This window comes from Falco biarmicus, chromosome 10 (assembly GCF_023638135.1).
Source record: "Falco biarmicus isolate bFalBia1 chromosome 10, bFalBia1.pri, whole genome shotgun sequence".
NCBI lineage: Eukaryota > Metazoa > Chordata > Aves > Falconiformes > Falconidae > Falco > Falco biarmicus.
This window is the reverse complement of record NC_079297.1, coordinates 29,122,364-29,142,227: the sequence shown is the minus strand read 5'-3', so window position 1 is coordinate 29,142,227 and position 19,864 is coordinate 29,122,364. Positions and strand designations below refer to the sequence as shown.

The following is a 19,864-nucleotide window of genomic DNA, read 5'->3' as shown; positions in this document are numbered from 1 at the left end:
CTCTCTGACATTTATTGTCTTACATACAGTATTGCAATCTAGTCATCACACACTTAAAAAATGCTTGGGATTAGTTTAGAGAACTGAGAAGTAATGGATGACAAGACAACGTTGTGTGTACATAATCTCTGCTAACTAACTGCAAAATATCTCCATGGAGATTTAAGGGGAAAAACAGAAACTCTGTCAGAATGAAAAAAAGTCTGAGGAGCACCAATACTAGTAAAACAAACAGAAAAAGCTGTCATGTCAGATGCATAAGAACCTTCCTAAAGACCATGGCAGCTTCCTGAAGGTACAACCTCTACCTTGTATCAACTGTTCTGAAGTAACAGCACAGCTTCTACCCACCCTGCTCAGCCAGGCACACACTCCACCTACATACCTCTATTTTTCACTTCTCTTTGCTTCTCAGTTATCCCAGTCTCAACTTTATGCAAGGAATCTTCCCTAATTCATCTTACAATTCATCTCTTACTTTCTTGCAGTCATGATGACAAGACTAACTATTACTGCACTGCATCAGAAAAGTCCAAGTTACAACTTCAGTCCTGTTTTTCAGTTCTGTATCCCTAATAGGTATGGCACTGGATAAAACTAACATGACATTAATCAGGAAAAAAAACCTTGATAGATTAATTTCCTCATTTATTTGTTACTTTTTCATGTGGTGTGAAAGAACATGAGGCCAAAAAAATCCAATTACTTTTGAAGGTTTTTGTTTAAATCATGAAAGTACTACAGATAGCTAGTAAGGTGGCCCTCTACAGACTTACTGCATCACACTGAATCAATCGCTATGATAAAAACACACTAATATGGCAACATATTCTAACATGCAACTTATAAAGAAGTCATTTGTCTTTAATCTGAAGAAGTTTTCCAGGTTTCAGGTTATGTCCTACTTACGCACAATACAATCATAATATATATTAACTTGAAATTAACAGACAAGTTCTGTTGTGACACAGCAGTATTTTTTCCCCTCAATTTGAGGATCTGGGCCTCATGTCTGGTCAATAACTGAAACAGCAAAGGCTTGTATACTGGTTTTTAAAAAAAATCATACATATTTTCCCACAGAAATAAGGAAAGGTTGCCATGAAGAATAATATCAATTTTATTCTTGAGATAATCTGGAATATTTTGTGACGTTTCTTTAGAAGTTCTTTATGTCTTCTTACCAAATAACACAAAGTGGAAGTAATCGTCAACACTGGAGTAAAAGAGAACATAGAGCATTATGACAGTGTTTACATCAAAGAAATAGTCCTTTGCCTTTTCTCACACATAGTGTTTCTGTATTTCATGTTTCAAAAGACTATCCTGCACAGAGCAGCTGAAAACACAGTGTTCATTCTCAAGCTCAATTCTGACATGTTTCAATCTCCGCTATTTCATTATACCCGCTTTTTTGCCCAGAGTTCAAAGTGATGATGTGGTACACAGTGAAGGATTCAAATGCTTTGTAAAGGATGTCATCTTTGTCATCAAACGTGCATATGAAGGATTACAGTAAAATTAAGCAAGAAATAAAATGCACATCTGTGTAAAAGATATAGCAGCAAAACACAGTTCCTTCTTCAAGCCAAGAAACCAGAACCCAAAACAAGCATGCTTTACAATATGCATCTTGTTTTACAATAAATAGAAGAATCCTTCACAAATAACATCCTTTATACAGCAGGTAACGTACTTTCTGAAATTGTCAAGGTGAAGGGTAACAAAACTTTAAGTCTACTTTAAGTTTAGATGCAGCATGGTCTGTTGATTTCAATACCAGAAAGATACTCCACAGAAACAGCGAAGTGTAACTGGTTGAAGTTGGTATGACACATTTAAACAAAAAACCAATCAATTCCAAAAGCACTTCCAGGTTGGGTAGTTGACCAATAAGAGAAATATTTCCATTACATCAAAAAACACACTGATTTTTAGTAAAAGCACTTGCTTGGAATCAAAGGAAATACATACTTGACCCAAAACTTATTTGAAAGGTCCACATTTCCTGCTAAATTGCAACATCAGCATAGCTTAGTACTGCTTTACACTGGACACACTGTCACTCTACACCTAGGCAATTACCATGACCTCCAAAAATTTAAAATTACCTTTGAATAGTATTTGCCAACGTTGTTAAAAACCAACATCTCTAAGTTCAAGATATTCTTGCAACACATGATCAAGCCATTTCATTTTAAATTTTCAATACAGTGCCTATGAACTACAACATAGTTCAGGCAGTAAAGATACATAAATCCCTTATGCCTTCACTACTTTGTTTCAAAAGCAGTATCTTCAGACACATCTCTTCTTTGTCTGCCCCAAATCAAGACAATCCTTCCCAAGCCTGAAATCTTTAAAGACAGAATCATCCTCATCAAGACCTTTTTGATAGCCCACACTGTGACAGTGCTGCAGAGATATCACAGAACTCATTTCTCCAGCTGCCTCACATTAGCCTTAAATCAAGCATTTATTTGCAGCTCCATATCACACAGCACTGCAAATTCCTCTTTGGTCACTTGCTCAAGCCACCCACATCTGAACTCCAATCTGTAAATATAATTTAGCACATCTCAACATGCAAGATGTTTGCTCTGAAATTCAGTTGTTCCTGATCTACTTGCCAATCCTCTGTAGTAAGAAGCTGCCTCAACTTCCAAATCCCTTAGTTATCTCTCCACTACCTTCACAGGATTCTTCCTCTGTGTACTACACGCTTTCTAAAAGACAATGTTCATAATATCTCAGCTCCTCTTCCACTATCCTTTTTCATTCCTTACTGTTATTTAAAACATTTTTCTGTAATGCTTCCTGCCTCTAAGCATTTATGGAGCCACAATCCTTTAGTGAGAGGAACTGGAACATGTATCTGTACATACTCGCACCTCAGCAGATATCATTCATACATATCACACATCATCAAACTTCCTGACGTCATACTTAATTTAAAGTTTTTTCAAAACTTGCAGAATTTTGTGACTGGAAGGTCATCTCAACTGTCTATGAGAACATTACTTTCCCCTCAACTTCACAGCAACTGCCACATTCCTTCAGGTAATAAGATGCACATTGAAAGTCCATATAGAATTTCAGACAGTGCTTTCCTCTCCTGCATTCACATGCACATGCCCATAGTATTGTTTAAAACCAGGCTACAAAGATTAAAAAAACAACACAAGTCAATCTGTTTGCTCAATCCTTAACATTCATTTTGTTCTGCACATACATTTCTGCATTGATAAAAGAAATTTTAAAGCATTTTTTTCCTACTCAAAGTATTAGCAATGCATAAAGGATGAAGGAGCAACTTTTCTTCTCTTTTTTTTTTCCCCCAGAACTAACCATCTGCTAAGATTTGTCTTTTTTGGTTTTTTGGGGGGTTTTTTGTGGCTTTTTTAAGTCTGTATGCCACTGCTCACCTACAGGTGATGAGGAGTGACAGTCATTTGGGAGTTTCCCACCCTGTATATTCCCTGGGGTTCCAACAGGCTAAAACAATTAAATAATATTTTGAACTTACCAAAGCATGACTTTTACCTAACAGCTGTAACAACGCACATTAACAATAAAATTTCTGAGTGCATTCAGTGTTTCCCTCATACAAAACATTTTCGGAACACAGATGACAAATGATGCTTTACAAATAAGAATGATTCACATATCCTGGTAGGCCAAATATTTTGTCTGGACTGACTATAGACTAAAAATACAGCAAAAACAAAGAGTTTCCAGTAAGAGCTTATCTTATGGCCCATATGTATTTAACAAAAACTAGCTCTTTACCCACCTGCCAGAATGGCAGTAATGCCAATGTTCAGGCTGGTCATCGATCTACCAGCTAAACCTCACACAAGTACGTGCAAGCCAGTATTGTAAAGCAATACAAGATGATCTCAAGAGAGTTTGGCCCCAAGTGTTCAGACTCATTTTGCTCTGCATTCTCCAGTACTCCATAAGCCAGGGATAGGGGAGATGGGACGACACACACATGAGCGAGGCTCTGCAGCTATTGGGCTTCTGTCACACTAGAATCTCAAACAACTGGTGTGTCACCATTCAAACATCCCCAAGTTAACCACCAACACCCAGACACAGCCTTAAAGGAATGCTCTGCTGTCTAAAGATAAGAGGACCTATCGGGAGCACCTTTTAGGAGAACAAACTGGAACCAGAGATTGAGTAGAATGATTTTCAGGTCAAAATAACAATAGTCCAGAACAACAGGATCAAGCACATAACCACAAAATGCAATTCCATCAACGCTTACTTGATTTAAACCAAATGGAAAAACGTACATGCTAGTGATCACGCTTACACAAGGGGAAATGCAAGCAGATTGCCACAGTAGTCAAAATCATCTCATGATGTCATATCACTAAACTACCCCACAACAAACTTTGTTCTTCACAGCTGCAGAAAAGTTCCAAACAATATGTTTAGCTTCCGAACCAAGAACAAAAAGATTGGGTCTACTTCAAAAAGGCAATAAAAATTAACACCATTGTTCCAAATATCCACAAGTTAAACACTGTTTGTTTGTGTTCTGGCTGTCAAAGGTTACCAGTTTATTTCGTTCCCTCCTCCCCCAAGAACAGAACTGCCAGAGTGACTTAAATTAAGTGGGGATCAACACAAAGAAGGTGGTGGTTTATAAGCCATGCTGAAAAAGGATACGTTGTATCCAAATTTATTTTACATTACACTACAAAAACCTCACTTTCAAAGTTCATAACTGTTACTTTATATTTGTAGTTCTTCTCACACTAGCAGTCTTCACTAAAGCTGCACTTCGTAGAACATGAATTATACTTTGTCCACACAGCACAACAGTATTTCACCTGATCTCCAAGCATAGTTAACAAGTACTGCAAATACTGTTACATATTTACATGACTAAAACGGAAAAACATCATTAAATATAAAGGCCTACAATAAACATCAAATTTTTATTTTAAACACTAAGTATGTTCTTTCAGGTTTTTTAGATAATTCTTTTAAAACTGTACTGAAAGAATAAAGTACGATTCTCTGCTTACATGCTAAATCATCTTTTTCCTTACGCCATCTTCCACCCTATAAATAAGCTACACTGCCAAGATTTTACACATCAAAATGCATTTCCAGTGCATGCACCATTAGCAGTAAAAACAATTAAAAAAAAATCCTCAATCCACACTCTGCAACTGTAAAAAACAGAAGGAACTGGTTGTTTGAAATTAGACACACAACTAAAGAAAGCAGAGCTGCATCCATGTCCTAGCAAACAATTAAATGCCACTTGACTGTGAGCCCATAATAAATCAATAGAACATAACCTCTCCCTCTGAGGTTGTGGCAGGCCCAGAATATTAACTGGAGTGTACTACAATGTGTCTGTTACAAAGGAAAGCAGATCCTCTCCTAAGAGACAGAAAAACAATGTTATTGCAAGCAAGAATGCTACTTTCAGATGTTTCCTACAGAAGCAAGGTTTATGTGAACAGCTGCCTTTAACCTAAATAAATATTGCCCAATGACCCTGATTTTAAAAAAGTTAGTATTCAAGAGACCTTGCTGTTTGTTTAGTAGCAGCACTACTAGGGACATTCAAGACAAAAGACAAAATGTGTAGAAAAAAGTCACTAGTTATGTTGCTTATTAAATAAATCACTAACTTGTTTCTCTAAGTACCCCGGACTCCTAAAATATAGCCCTATTTTAACATACCACAAAGCACCTCAAATTTAATATGCCTAGGAACATCAACTGAATATACTTTTTGCAAATTTACTTACTACACACTCAAGCACATTTACAGCAGCATTGATTTTATCTCCCACCTATAATACATGGGTCATTATGGGGTTCAATGCTCATTTTTTGTTTTGGTTTTGATTAAAGTCACTGCACACTGAAACAGCTCTTTTTAGCACTCACAAGTTTTTATATATATACATATAAATCATTAATTACTTTAAGAAAATGCAGATAAGCACATTAGAAGACAAGAATTCAAAGTGATCCTGAATGACTGGAAAAAGTTATTAAAAAAAAGTTAAGAGTATGACTAAGGAGAACTGCAAAGCTGCAGAGTTTAGGTCAGAACAGCTGACTGCAGATATACAAGATGGTCAAATAGTTATCAGTTTAGTTCAAACGGATGTAGAGGTTAAAGCAGACCACGAAGTGACCGTAAGTGTTGTGATGTTGAAAATTAAAAGAAAAACCAACTAAAAATAAAAATAAAATCAGAGTCATGCCTACACATGGAACTGTCTGCAAAACCAGCAAATAAATCTCACTCTTAGTTTTGGTAAGATTTCAAGTATTTACCACATCCAGTTTGGTCACCACACTTCAAGGAAAATAGTGTAACAGGCTTAAAACTGTACCAAAAAACCATTTGACTCGAACACTATGAACACCCTTCTAGAAGTCAAGACAGAGTAGCACTGGAAGAGACTGATAAAGCAGGTTGTGGAATTGCTGTTATTGAGCGGTTTTACAAATGAGTTAAAGATCCACCCCGACCAGCAAAGGCTACAGCTAGTTGTGCCTTGGGCAAGAAGACAGGATCAGGTGATGCCTGGAAGTCCTATCCACTCTTACTTAAGACTCAGGACTATAGCAGCCAGGGCCAAATAGGAGCTCTGGGATTCTCCTAATCCATTCTTACCCCCTAGGTTGCAAGTCCCAACACCACAATGTTTTCTGGTGGGTTTTTTTTCCCCACAATTCCATACCATTTATTTCTGAGTTTACTGTTGCCATTATCACCAGACATTAAGCTGACGTTTACAGAGAACTGTCCCAACAAATTCCAAGAACTTTTTTCTGTGAGACAATAGCTAAACTGGAGAGCATTGTTGTGAATATTTATGTCCATCTTTCCTCACCACTGCTTGTACTTCAGCTTGCATTTATTAAAACTGCATTTTATCCAAAATTTTAACATCTGGTCACACAGTATCATGAGGTCTTTCTGAAGCCTTTCGCCATAAGCTTTAGATTCAGCTATCCTGAATTATTTTAATATTGGTTTTAATCAACTGCAAGTCTCATCCCCTAACTATTCCACCTCTCTTTTTACCAGATATTTACAAGTTGAACAAAAAAGGTCTGCAAAATTAACTTTGTGAGTCCATACTATCAACTTTGCCTGTGAACAGTGACCACTTGTTTCTATCCTTTAATGTACTCATAATTCTCAAGCCTCTTACCATTTAACCAGCAACAGCTTAGATTCCTTAAAAGCCCCAAATACAAAAATTTTCTAAAAATTAAGATTGGCAAGACAATGTTGACAAAAATCTTTGTCCATCTGCAAGTAAAAAGCATACAACATTTCATACAACTATATTAGGATTACTATAGTCCAAATCTCTTCTTGGTAACTATCAAATATATAAGAATAAAAAAAGACTCTAGAGTCTTCATATAACCAAAAATCAAATCTAATAAAACACAGAATTTATATTCTGGTCTCTGCAAATGTATTTTCAAACTTTTAAGACAGCAAAGTTAATATTAGGTAGGGAGTACATACCAGATTTAGACAGGAATGGATTCCTACTGCTCAAGAACTACTGCTCATTTTTAGACTTCATATGGATATTGCGATTTTCTAAAAATGGGCTATTTACTAAAAAAACCAAACCTGGACCACATTTTCTTAAAAAAAAAAAAAAAAACACCAAGAAAATGAAACCCATAAGCAAACACATAAACAAAAAATTTAAAATAAAAATGCAACAACTTCTCGCAAAGTCAGAAAGGTAGAAAGTGTGTTTTCTGGACACTTTTCAAGAGCACTCTCACAAAAAAATAAAATGCTTCAGTGGCAGCCTTGCCTCTTCCAAAAAGATGCCATGTGGCAAAAGAGAACAAAATAATAAAATATCCTTGTGTAGACTGTTTTTGTTAAATATGTATGATCTCATCTCTCTTCATAATAAACACTATAAACAAAACATTTTGAAAACACAGTACTGAAACAACAACCTTACAAAAGTATCACTACTTGAATCAACACTTTACTCAGTGGCGAACCTGGTATCATTATTTATGCAGATTTATCAAACAGGAAAGAGAATCTTTTGAAAGAAGAGTTTTGAATTCAAAATCACAAACATGTGGCACTCTACGGTTTTGTTTTCTTTTAAGTTGCCTGTAACTGAAAAAACATGACACTTGCTTTGGCTGTCCTGCTGAATTATAATGCCATTACAGCTGACACACCACAGCTTTGACACTCTAGTCCTAGTACAACCTACTGAGATGGTTTGGGATGTTCTAGTCCTTTTTGTTGCTTCTCTGCTGGAAACAATCAACCCCTCAGAGTTGGAAAAAAGAGAATATGTGCCCCATGCCTCAATCACATCAATACAAATCCAGGTGTCTCGGCTTAAAGCATGTGTACTGGCAGCTTTGAGTCAAAAACTCAGCTCATTAGCAGAGCTAGCAGAGAACTGACACAACTGTCTACAACTGCTGTAGGGGCAGTTGCCTCCAGGTAAAGGGCAAATCTGAGACTTCCACAGGCATTATCTTAACTCACTTTAGCAAAGCGGACCAGAATTTGCTACTTAAAAAAGCACTTAAGTTTCAGCCACTATAAAACAGGTAGAGAGGAAACATTTCTCTGCAGCCCTTTGAACACTTGCATGAGTTTCTGAACAAAAACTCTGTATTTGTTACCACAGAAAACATCCTTTTATTCTGTATATGTGCCTCAGTACCTTAACTGTTTCGGAATTACTATTAAAAGCATCCATACCAAACCATGGGCTTTCGACCATTGCTGACACTTGTGGATCATGAGGAACACACACTAACCAGTTTCCTATTTTGCAAAAGCAAGTAGTTCCTCAAATGCAGAAAATAGTAATTCATTAATTGTATTTCTGAGAAACATGGGGTGAATCCCAAAGTCAAAGGCATTGCCCAGGCAGCAGCTCTTCCCTCCCTTAATGGAGAATTCCAACTAGTTCCACAGTTGCAGTCTGGCACAATCCATTGCTTAGGCAGAGGCGCCAGACTAAACTACTTTACAAAAAGCAAATTTTCCCTAGAAGCCCATCAGCAACAGTGCCAGTCACAGCACCAGGAACCTCAAGGGTCCACTGCTTTACTGAAAGAGCAGTGACATTCTGAACCGCACAAAAGCCATCTCCAGGGCTTACAAGTACTATGCTTTCAAAGCTGGGAAAGAAGAGGATATCAAGGGCAAATCCAGACCCTTCTACAAGACACAATGAATTCAATAACGATTTTATATCAACCACATTACCATCCACTACCAGCTCTTACAGGGTCAGCATTCAGAGCTGTCTGTCACTAAACAAAAAACAGTGAAGAAAAAAAAATTCTCACAGACTGAAGGTTCTACAAACTCACAACCTAGAAGAGAGAGGCTAGAAATAAATTACCAATAGAATATGGGAAAAAAACTGGGTTTAATTCTGTTTCAGGAAGGAAAAACATAATCAATTTTCCTTTGACATCATCTTAATAAATTCTAAGTTCTTCAAAATTATGAAACCCACTTCTCTCTTCACATTACCAATCAATATGAAAGAAAACTGAAATCCTCTTGTAACTTCTACTAGAATGATCCGTGTTAAACAGCTTAAAAATAGCATATCCTAACAATATAGAACACCAGCAGCTTAGTCACTACACAAGCTTCATAAAACTATGATATATTTTTCTGGGAAAAGAGACTAATTATGAAGAAACAGCTCTGCAGGAACAAAGCGTGTGGCTTTTTTCTTTTTTTTTTACGCAATTACAATTTGCATTTTATGAAAAGCAGCCCCTGTAATAGCATTAAAAAAACACAATTTCCTAATTTACTGTTATTTAAGAAATACAGTACACCCATTCAACCGTATTTCAAGAAAAGTCCATTACAGTTGTATTTATGACAAGATCACAGTTTCATCCTTTTGAAAAAGTCTTGAGTATTTTGTTAGTCATGCAGCCAGCTTATGCTTACTACCACTCAGGAATTATATTTATAGTTCGTAGAACAATAGTCACAAAAGAGGACGAGTGTCTGTATTTCTTTGCCCAAAGCACAAATACACGTACAAAAAGTACAAATTTAAAACGTGAAAGTTTAACAATGCAGCAATCAAGCTAAAAGGTTTATTGTGCTACTTGTAAGAAACCAAGAGAAACATGAGTGCAATGTTTTTTAAATATGCAAATAGCTAACAGCCATAAGCATTACTAAAGGCACTCTAACATCTTATTCTGTAACTATTTTCAATTATTTCTTACTTAGCCAAACTAAATGTACCACCTTAAGTCTTAATGCTTAATACCTGTCCCTAGCTCAATTACTTCACAAAACTTCACACCAAATACCTTTTCAGTTTCTAAGAAATAAGAGTGGGAAAAGGACTTTTTTACATAAACTAAAGTTCTAGCAAACACTCTTTTAGGCCCAAAATTTACAGCAGGAACCAAACCTGGCCTTTGTGTTTATGTGATGAATTGACACTTCTTTAAAGATGAAAATCACCAGAAATCAGACTGACTGGACAAGAGGGCTTCATCTCAGAAAAACACAGAGTAGATAGAAATGGCTAAACAGAGGTTGAGAGACAGAAGGAGGGAGAAAGAGACACTAAGGTCAGAGGTTCGTCTGGGATAGATGTACAAAGTCAAACTAGAAGACAGAAAGAATTTTAAAATACTACAATGTGTCAGAGTAAGCAGGAAGAGTAGCCACTGTCTTACAGAGCAAGGGTTCCCAAACCACGCTGAAGTAATATGCAGCCCACTACGGAGCCTAAAGGCAACGCTGCCCACTAACAACTCTCAGTACTCCTAGAATTCGTATTTATGGCATCTGGCAAAAGTAGCTCAGTGAAACCCATTTTCCAAAGCACAATCTTCCACAACAGAAGTCAAGATTCTAGAAAGTAGAGTTGTTTCTTTGCATCCACAAGTACCTGAGAAATGATCTGCCAGAATCTCCCATCTTCCTTCCAGTTACTATTCCATTAGACCAAATATATAAGTCTACCCTTTAAAAAAAGACATTTCCAACCTTGCTGAAGGGTCCAGATAGTGCATTTTCTTGGTTTTGCATTTTTAAATCCTACCAAACACCACATGAACGACACTTAAAGAACATTATTCCTACCTTCCCACCCACCCCCTCAAATTTCTGAGTGACTGATTTTGTGACCCCAGTAACATTCCTTTGTCTCTTTTTACCTATTGATGTCTCCCAGGGTTCAATATGGTTTTGTATGCTGCTGTCCTGAACATGTATCCAGAATTATGATTTTGTATTTTCAGTATATTAGCATTCCTTTACTACAGCTATACAAAATCTCAGACTGCACTGTCACCAGCTACTAATTTTGGCTGCGGTACCAAGAGTCTGTTACATATGGCCAGTTTAGTGGAATTTTTGTGATTAGTTACTATGTTGTTACCTTGAGCACAAGACTACTACAAAGCAAACAAAGAACTCAAACTGTGTTCAATGATTGCATTTTTTCATATTATACAATTTGTAGGAGACTGAAAATTGAGATTTGTAAACACTAAAAACAAGAAATCACTATGTAGCTAGTCACTAACAGATAAGCAGTAACAAGCATGTTCTTGGCTCAATGAGCAGGGATTTAACTGCCAAATCCCAATCAACACTAATTGGATTGTCCTTGACTTCAGAATATATCACTGACACCAATGGAATAATTTATTTCAACAAATGCATATAACTGGAATACATTTCCCAAAACACCAAGCAGAGGAAATTAATCAATAATGCTAGTGCTATTGTTAGATTTTCAGGCTTCTTGCTTATATAGTGTAAAAAATTATTTCTCATGTTACTGCAAAGAAGTAAAAGGAGAGGTGAATCAAAGAGAAGCTTCCTTATCACCAGTATGTATTTGTAAGATACAACTTTCACTGACATTTATCAAGGTTGAACAGTGAATCTACTGTTCCACATTTTAAAACAATTCCACAGTGACTGTGGTTTTCCTTTGTTTTTTATTTTCTAAGTACCAGTAGCTGGGGATGTAGCTGGTATTTTAAATTCATGACAGTGAACTACCATAGCAGTATAATTATCTTCCTCAGTGCTGTAAGACTATTATGTTTGTGACACTGGAGGAGTTAAATGTCATTCTCATTGTCCCCCCACTGAAAAATACGCTTGCACTTGCGGTTAGAGAAGGACAGTGCTTAAATAGTTTTCAGGCTTGCATAACAAACTGTTTTTCATGAACATGCTGCAGGAAAAGTGTCTTTTTGTTAGATAATCCACAAAATTAATCCAGGACAGAAAAGGGGAGAGAGAGTTTCTTAACTGCAAGTTTGTCTTAAGGTATCCCCAAAGAAAGAAAATGCTTCTTCCATTTACAGAATCTGTGTCCTCACATTTTAGGGCTATGAAGATAGCTTACAGAATAAAACATTCAGCCTCCATGCATGTCTGACTAAAATTGAAAGGCTGAAAAAAACCTTAAGTTTTATTGCTGTTGTTATGACAGCAAGACCAAGCAAGCAAAGAGTTTCAAATCCAAGTTCTTCAGAGATATTAATCAGCAGGTATGAGGGAAAGAAAAATTACATTGATCTGTACTGATTTAATTTTTTCTCCAAAATTATAGTGAATCCATAAATCAAAATAACAATTTTTCAAGTCAACATCATATTTTAGAAGGAAGTGCTTGGATACATTTTAGGAAGACATGCTACCAAAAAAATACTGGTGGTGTTGGGGTTTTTCCTCATACATTTTAGGAAGACATGCTACCAAAAAAATACTGGTGGTGTTGGGGTTTTTCCTCATACATTTTAGGAAGACATGCTACCAAAAAAATACTGGTGGTGTTGGGGTTTTTCCTCATACATTTTAGGAAGACATGCTACCAAAAAAATACTGGTGGTGTTGGGGTTTTTCCTCATACATTTTAGGAAGACATGCTACCAAAAAAATACTGGTGGTGTTGGGGTTTTTCCTCCATGCAGACTTCTAAGAAGGCCTTACTCAAAAAAAAAAAAAAACCAAACCAAAACACTACCAAAAAACACACAAAAACACACACATGCTTTTCTCATTCTGTTTCAGCTTGGTATTGTGGAGAGTGCTGTATTTGAAAACTAAACTGAGCAAGGACAAGGTTTGTAGAAAGAGGTAATTTCTTATACTAGAACAACCGATTTGTTCGGAAAAGCTTTTGGGCACACATGCCCTTCTCCAGTCATAGCCAACTACAGTAATCTCTTACACAGCTACTTACATATCTGCATTCTGCTTCAGTTCTGATAGTACACCTCAGTTACAGCTACAGGAACTCTTCTGCTACAAAAAAGATTTAGTTTTTGTTGGGGTTTTTTTTTGCCTTTGAGATTTCCCTAGATTGCACTTGCATCACATTAAGCCGCAGCACAGATAAGAAAGCCATGGCAGTAACAGTTTGATTCCTTTATTTTTCTATGTTTTCTGTTTTACAGAGATTGCACACCAAGAAATCACTCCTTATAGACACGCTAGCCCAGAGGAATGCCCGACTATGAATATACAATAAATACACCAAAATAGCCTCATGACATTGTATGATATTTACTCCCTCAACATAAAAAGAATATTCTTCACAAGCAAAGTCTGCCCACAGGAAAAAAAAAAAAATAGAAGAATCAGACAACTGCATTTAGGAACTTCTCCTACTCTAGCATCAATCACTTGTTTCAAAATCCACCAAGATACGAAGCTATGTTAGACAAGAAAGGCTTTCCCGAAAACAAGTTGATCAAAATCAGAACAAAAAGAACCACAACTGAGCCTACACGTTTTATCAGCATTTATCAGTTATGACAACAGCCAAATAAAACTGCTATACTGTTGCAAGCCTTCTGTCATACACATTGCAACTGCACACACAAGCAAGAACAAAAAAAACTAATAGTAGTCTGTCTTCCTACAGAGAACAAAACTCATGGAAAACATTTCGCTTCATCTCACAGGTTTTCAGTGTTAACAGCTGGGTACACAACAGCATCCTATACAGGAAAGCCAGTATGGGTATATGGGCAAATTAATCAAATCCAGTATTTAGTTCTCTCTTCTTTAGCCTTAGCTTTCAGTTGCTGAGCTTAGACACAAACATTCTCTTTCACCTTTTTCAAGTACCACCATATGTAAATTCCAGCGATAAAGTAATGATTATGGCTTATATCAGCAAAAACAAACTGAAACAAAACAAAAAGGCATTTTCTCATGCCCTTCTATGATCTTTGTAAACATCTGTGTTCTTGTTAAACCCCATCCACATTCCATTATGCAAACATATTAAATGGGAATTTTTGATGAAGCCGATCAAACACTTCAAAATACATGGAAAAAGAAAATGGATATACAGTCAGGTCTTCTGGTATTTTCTCTAGCTTTTAACCCAGAGTGCCTACATTTTCTAGCACCTTTGTTCTCTTCAGAGACTTCTTTAACCGCCTTTTGTAGCAAGTTACATAACAGCTTTATATTGTGCTGATATGTTAGAGAAAAAAGTGGTTATCTACCTTAGTAAAGGTTCAGCTAAATGCAAAATAAACATAGGAAAAAAATCAGCCTTGGTGTATCACTGAAATCCTTTGCATTTCCACTGTTAGAACAAAACCAAGGGTTTTAATTAAATCTGGTTTCTCCAACTCCGTCAAGACACTGAACATGGAACTTCCAATAGCAGCTACAGCTATTACATACTTTAGTGACTCAGAACAAGTTTCTAAAACACACAACAGCAATTAAAACTATGATATATTTAAGCTTACTTTTATGGTGAGAGCTATAGACAAGTATTTTTTAAGTGGGAATACAGTCAACTGTACCTGAAACTCATAAAAACCTATGTGAATCAGATCGTTCAACACTTCTCCTTTAATTTCCCGTGTACCTGAAAGTCTATGGACACTCAAGACATCAATGGCAAAACTCATTCTCTACTCAGGCTGAATCTCAGTGCATCTTGCCAAGCACAAATAAACTGCCTGTTACACAATCTATTCAAAGGCACCCGTTACTTTAACCCGAGCAAGTAGGAGAGTAAGGTATCTGACTAACATCTTTTCGCCCAAGGTTCTAGGACCATTTCAGCTGATATAAATTCAGGCTGCAGTGATCTACCCTCCTGCACGCTCCTGCTCCTCCTTTATACAGATACTGGCATTCATGTGACATCCTGGTGAGCCAACTGTTTGAAAACTGAGCAGAAAAGCAACCCAGAAAAAGAATAATACAGTGACGCAGGCAAAATACTCAGCAAGAAAGGTCTTTTTGACAGGTCAGCATCCTAAACCAAGCTGAAAACGAAAGGAAAATTTAGCACAATAGGAATGACAGCACTAGGACTGCAGTAACATCAATATACATAGGCCTCGATTGGCACAGGAATGAACTTTAAAATGTTTGATCCCCCAAAGGATCAAACCTCTTTGGTTTATTTGAGGACAATAAAAACATCCTTTCACTTCCCCTTAAGACTAAATTGAATAAAAACTTGTAGCACCAATAAAGCTTTTCCACAACAAGAAAAATCTAGAAATCTGCTCCTAAATTGCACAAGTGCACAAACCCAGCATTTTAGATATTTACAGTGAAGGTTTTTGAATAAAGCTAAATTAATCTGCACAGGAAAGCAATACTTTTACCACATTTTCAGTATACTACAGATATTGGTACATGTAAATAAATCCCTATAATCCATGTGAAGACAGAGCAGATGATGGTTGCTATAGAGAGACAGCAGAGACAGTAGGGCTTTTCTGGGAGAACAGTCATTGCTATAAACATCCTTTCTTATTAACCGCAAGTACACATTATCCCAACTGCTGCTGATGTACAGGTTGGGGAAGAGGGGGAAGGTTACAGGGTTTTTGTTTGCTTGTTTACACAAAGGTATTCCAGAGTATTCCTAAAAAAAACACTATAAAATGTAATTACACTCAACATTAAAATCAAACCTATTAAAACAAAACCAGAATGTTATTGAAGATTTAAAAAAAAGTCCATACTTAAAAATTTAATAGCTTCACGGGTAATAAGTCTACAATCCTGGAAATGTTTGTCCTTGTTTTTTCATATAGAAGGAGGCATAATAAATGCATCGAGAAACTAGAACTTTTACAAGAAAAAGAAAGGTCAGTACTCCATGTATTATGGGATCGCACGTGGGGGTAAAGGAATTTGGAAAACAATGCATGCCTAGTCTTCAACAAAATGTTGTTCCTTCAAGCATTTTAGTATGAAGCATTAAAAGTAGCAATGAGTAATTTAAATAATGAAGTCTAAACAGTTATTTTCTGGGCATGACCTTTTCAAATTAAGGTTCTGGTTCTGGAGTTATTTCTGAATCTGCTCAATTTCATCCATGCACGCAATTCTACTAAACTTAATGAGACAATTTATGTACAGGAAGTTAAACACATACTTAAATGCTACAGATGAAGACATTTTACAAAACCCTAAAGCTTTCCAATCCATAATTTTATTTCACATGGCAGCTGTCATATTGATCATACCCTTTAAGAAGGCAGGCTACTTGCTTCACCTTCCCCTTAAAAGCACCCTGATTTTTTGGTTGCTTCTTTGTTTTGATTTAAGCTTTCAACTATTGTTGGGGAAGAAGCTCCAAACAGGAGAGAGGCAAAAGGGGAGGTCTTTACTTTTATTATAAAGTACTCTCAATTTCACATATCTTACACTTTTGCTACTGCAATTAGAATAAGTCTATTTCCAAATGGGGTGGGAGGGGGAACCACGTCATAATTAATGGAACGTATTATGGAATATATGGAAAATCATGCCAGTATAGAAAAATCCAGCAGATCCTTAGCAGAATTTTGTAAGCCGCTGTGCATTTAAACACATAGATATGATGATTTCTCTGAAAATTATATTTCTTAAAAAAAAACCAAAGGATCTTACTCCTGGAGTTTATTAGCTACACTTGTAGAATGAACAAATACAGACTACACACAACTGTTACTTCAAAGAATTACTTACAGTAACAAACTTGAGTGTTGTTTGGTCTATGCATAGTCAAATAAATTAGGGGACATGCAACTATTTAAAATACTGTTTATTAACAACATATATTCAAAGGACTGTTCTGAAATACACAGCACAAACACATACCAGTTGACAATCACTTAATTTTCAAATCAGTGTATATACGGATTTGAGGTCTCCCCAGCAACAAACGTGACATTATAACACAAAGTCACATAATATGAACCACTCTACCCACAAAATGACAGCAGATAACACCACTTCCCTTTCACCCGAGCAGACAGCAAAGCAGCCATTCCCGAAGAGCCTACCGAGTGCCACAGCACTTCCCCAGGTGCTAGCCGCATCAAGGCCATGAGCTCCAAGACCCCACTCAAAACGGGCCACAAGCCCCACTGCTTGGCAAGCCCCCTCCGTCTCTTGTTTTCCTTTGAGGCCGCGGGTGTACGTGCCTCAGCTAGCGGTACAAAGGTGAGAGAACAGCAGCCAGTGCCGCCGTCTTCTGCAAGAGGCGGCCGGGGAAACGGGCACGCACAAACAGCACCGGCACCCAGCCGGCCCGGCGGCTGCCCGCGTGGCAGCACCGGCCGGTGGTCGGGGCGGGGAGCCGGTGCTGTGCACGGCCGTGGGCAAAATTTTAAGCCGCCCCCACTTTCTGGAAGGAACCGCCGCCCGTTTCCAACATCTGGGGTCGGTGGGCCAAGGCCGCGGGGTACGCTCCGGCCGGCTGCCACCCGGCTCGCCGGATGGGCTTAGCGGGGCTGCCTGGTGGGCTGAGGCCGGCGGGGGGTGCCAGGGCCCGGCTTGCCGGCCGCCGGGTGCCTGGGGGAGCCCCTCCGCTTTCCCGCCGGGCCGCTTCGCCTCAGGAAAAAGGGATTAACCCTTCCCTCGCCCCCGCCGGCCGCGGCGCCCCTGGGCGGGGGTGAGGCCGCCCGACTGCCCGCCGCCACCCTCCTCCCCACGGCCGGACACGCGCCCCGTGTGCGCGGCAGTCTCCTCCTCCTGCGGCCCGACCGGAGGCGGGAGGGGGCCGGGGCCGGACAAGAACGAGGGGAGGGGGGAAGAGGCCAGCCAGGCACCGCGGGGCAGCCCTGCGCGCAGCCACACCTACCTGTCTTCTCGTGGTCATAGCCCACCACGATGAAATAGTCGGCCAGCCTGGCCATGGCTGAGAGGGGCCCGCCTCGGGCCTCACCACCCCTGCTGCGGCGGCGGCTCCCGGGAGGCTCAGCATCCTCCCCTCCGCGCCCGCTGCAAGAGAAGCGGCACCACCTCAGCCATGTTGGAGGCGCGGGCGCCTTGTGCGCCTGCGCGCCGCCCAGACCGCTGCGCCGTGACCCCGCCGGGCTGGGCGTGGGCTGAGGGCTCGCCGGCGGCAAGTGGCTGGGGCGGCACGGCCCCGCTGGCCCGGGCAGCCCGTGGGGGCCACCGGTACCAACGCTAGCGCCTCGCTTCGCGGCCCACCGAGGGCGGGGAGGGCCCGGGCGGGGGACGCCGCCCGGGCCCTCCCCGCCCTCGGTGGGCTTTGTCTCCTCGCAGCCCCCCTGTGAAGTACCCACCCAGGGGCTGGGGCTCCGCAGCACTTTTTCCCTCAGAAACAAAACGGCGGCAGGTCCGACCGATCTGCGCGCTCACCAAAAGGCGGGTGCCTGGGCGGGAATCACCTCAGCGCGCCCCGCTGGGACCTCTCCTGAGGGGAGCTGCCGCGGGGGCGACCATCGCCCCCCCTTAGGCTATGAGAGAGTAAAACCCGGCGGCGAGATAAGGCCGTGCCCCCCGGCTCTTACATTTCATGTCAGGGGTCCAGACTTACATTTCCAGGGTGTTTCCTGTCACGTTTTTCCCGGGATGTGCGGAACGTGCGGGCGCTGACGGCCGGGCGCGAGCGGCTCGCTGGGCGCTGTGGCGGGAACGGGGGACGAGCTCGCCCTCACACCGGCAGCCGCGGTCCCCTGCGGGCGCGGTGGCAGCGCCCTGAGGAGACAGCCCTGCCCTGCCCTGGGGCTGCCGCCGCCTCCAGCCCGCCGCGATGCCCCCCTCCATCCGGGGCAGGAGGCTGGCGGTGCCTCGGCGTAACCCTCCTGGCCTCCGATGTGCTGCTCTGGGCACATGGCGGTGGCTACCAGGGCAAGCGGGGAGAGTTCGTGTGGCTGTTGGGCTCATGTGGCTGTTGATAGCCTACAGATGAGGCCAATACCTTTGGGTTCTCACTCTTGAAAGCCCAGTGAGCTTGCTAGCAATCGCAGAGGTGCTGGTGATAAACAGGTTGTCTGACAGTACAGCACATTTAGTTAACCTGTGGAGATAGCCAAAACGTTCTGATGAGCTTCCGTGTATGTCCCGTTTGACAGCTCAAAGAGAAAAAACAAAGCAAAGGACATGGCTGCACTGCAGCAGCCCTGGGTACCGGGTTGCACGTGGAAATGCAGCAAATTCACTGGCTTTGCTCCTGACCATCCACTGTCATGTGGGACCCAGCAGACAGTCACTAGCGGTGTCACAGAGACATTTCTGTTTCAAAAATGCATTTCTTATACCTCCTACTTCACTGGGACATACAGATACGGTGTCTTGCTGATAACCCAGAAGCAAATTGGTCAGGAAGCTTTGCCAATCAGTTACAGCGTTCTCCCTTGTGCCTTCTCAGCAGAGGGCAGCCGTCAAAATCTCCTTGGAGTAGTCAGCCTGGTGGCTTAACTGCTTTTAAGTAGTTGCCATGTAGAAAGATCTAAACTTAATAAAATTGCTTGCTAACTTTAGGAGCAAAGAAAAGTGCAAAATATATGCATTGAAAAGACTGAGTATACTTTTGAGAAAGAGATGCACCCTGTGGGGTCA

At 40.1% G+C, this 19,864-nt stretch overlaps 1 protein-coding gene across 5 annotated transcripts in view; it reads right to left on the bottom strand.

Moving 5' to 3' along the window:
* Nucleotides 1-18,335, bottom strand: part of SBF2 (SET binding factor 2) — a 255,131-nt gene extending 236,796 nt beyond the window's left edge. For 4 of the 5 annotated variants that reach the window (XM_056353896.1, XM_056353899.1, XM_056353900.1 and 1 more), the window contains exon 1: nt 18,138-18,320. In XM_056353896.1, coding sequence (XP_056209871.1) covers nt 18,138-18,192 — 55 coding nt within the window. In that variant the 5' untranslated portion in view covers nt 18,193-18,320. Of the gene's footprint in view, nt 1-18,137 lie in introns of all 5 variants that reach the window. The other variant, XM_056353901.1, reaches the window with a different exon arrangement.
* Nucleotides 18,336-19,864: the final 1,529 nt, after the last annotated feature.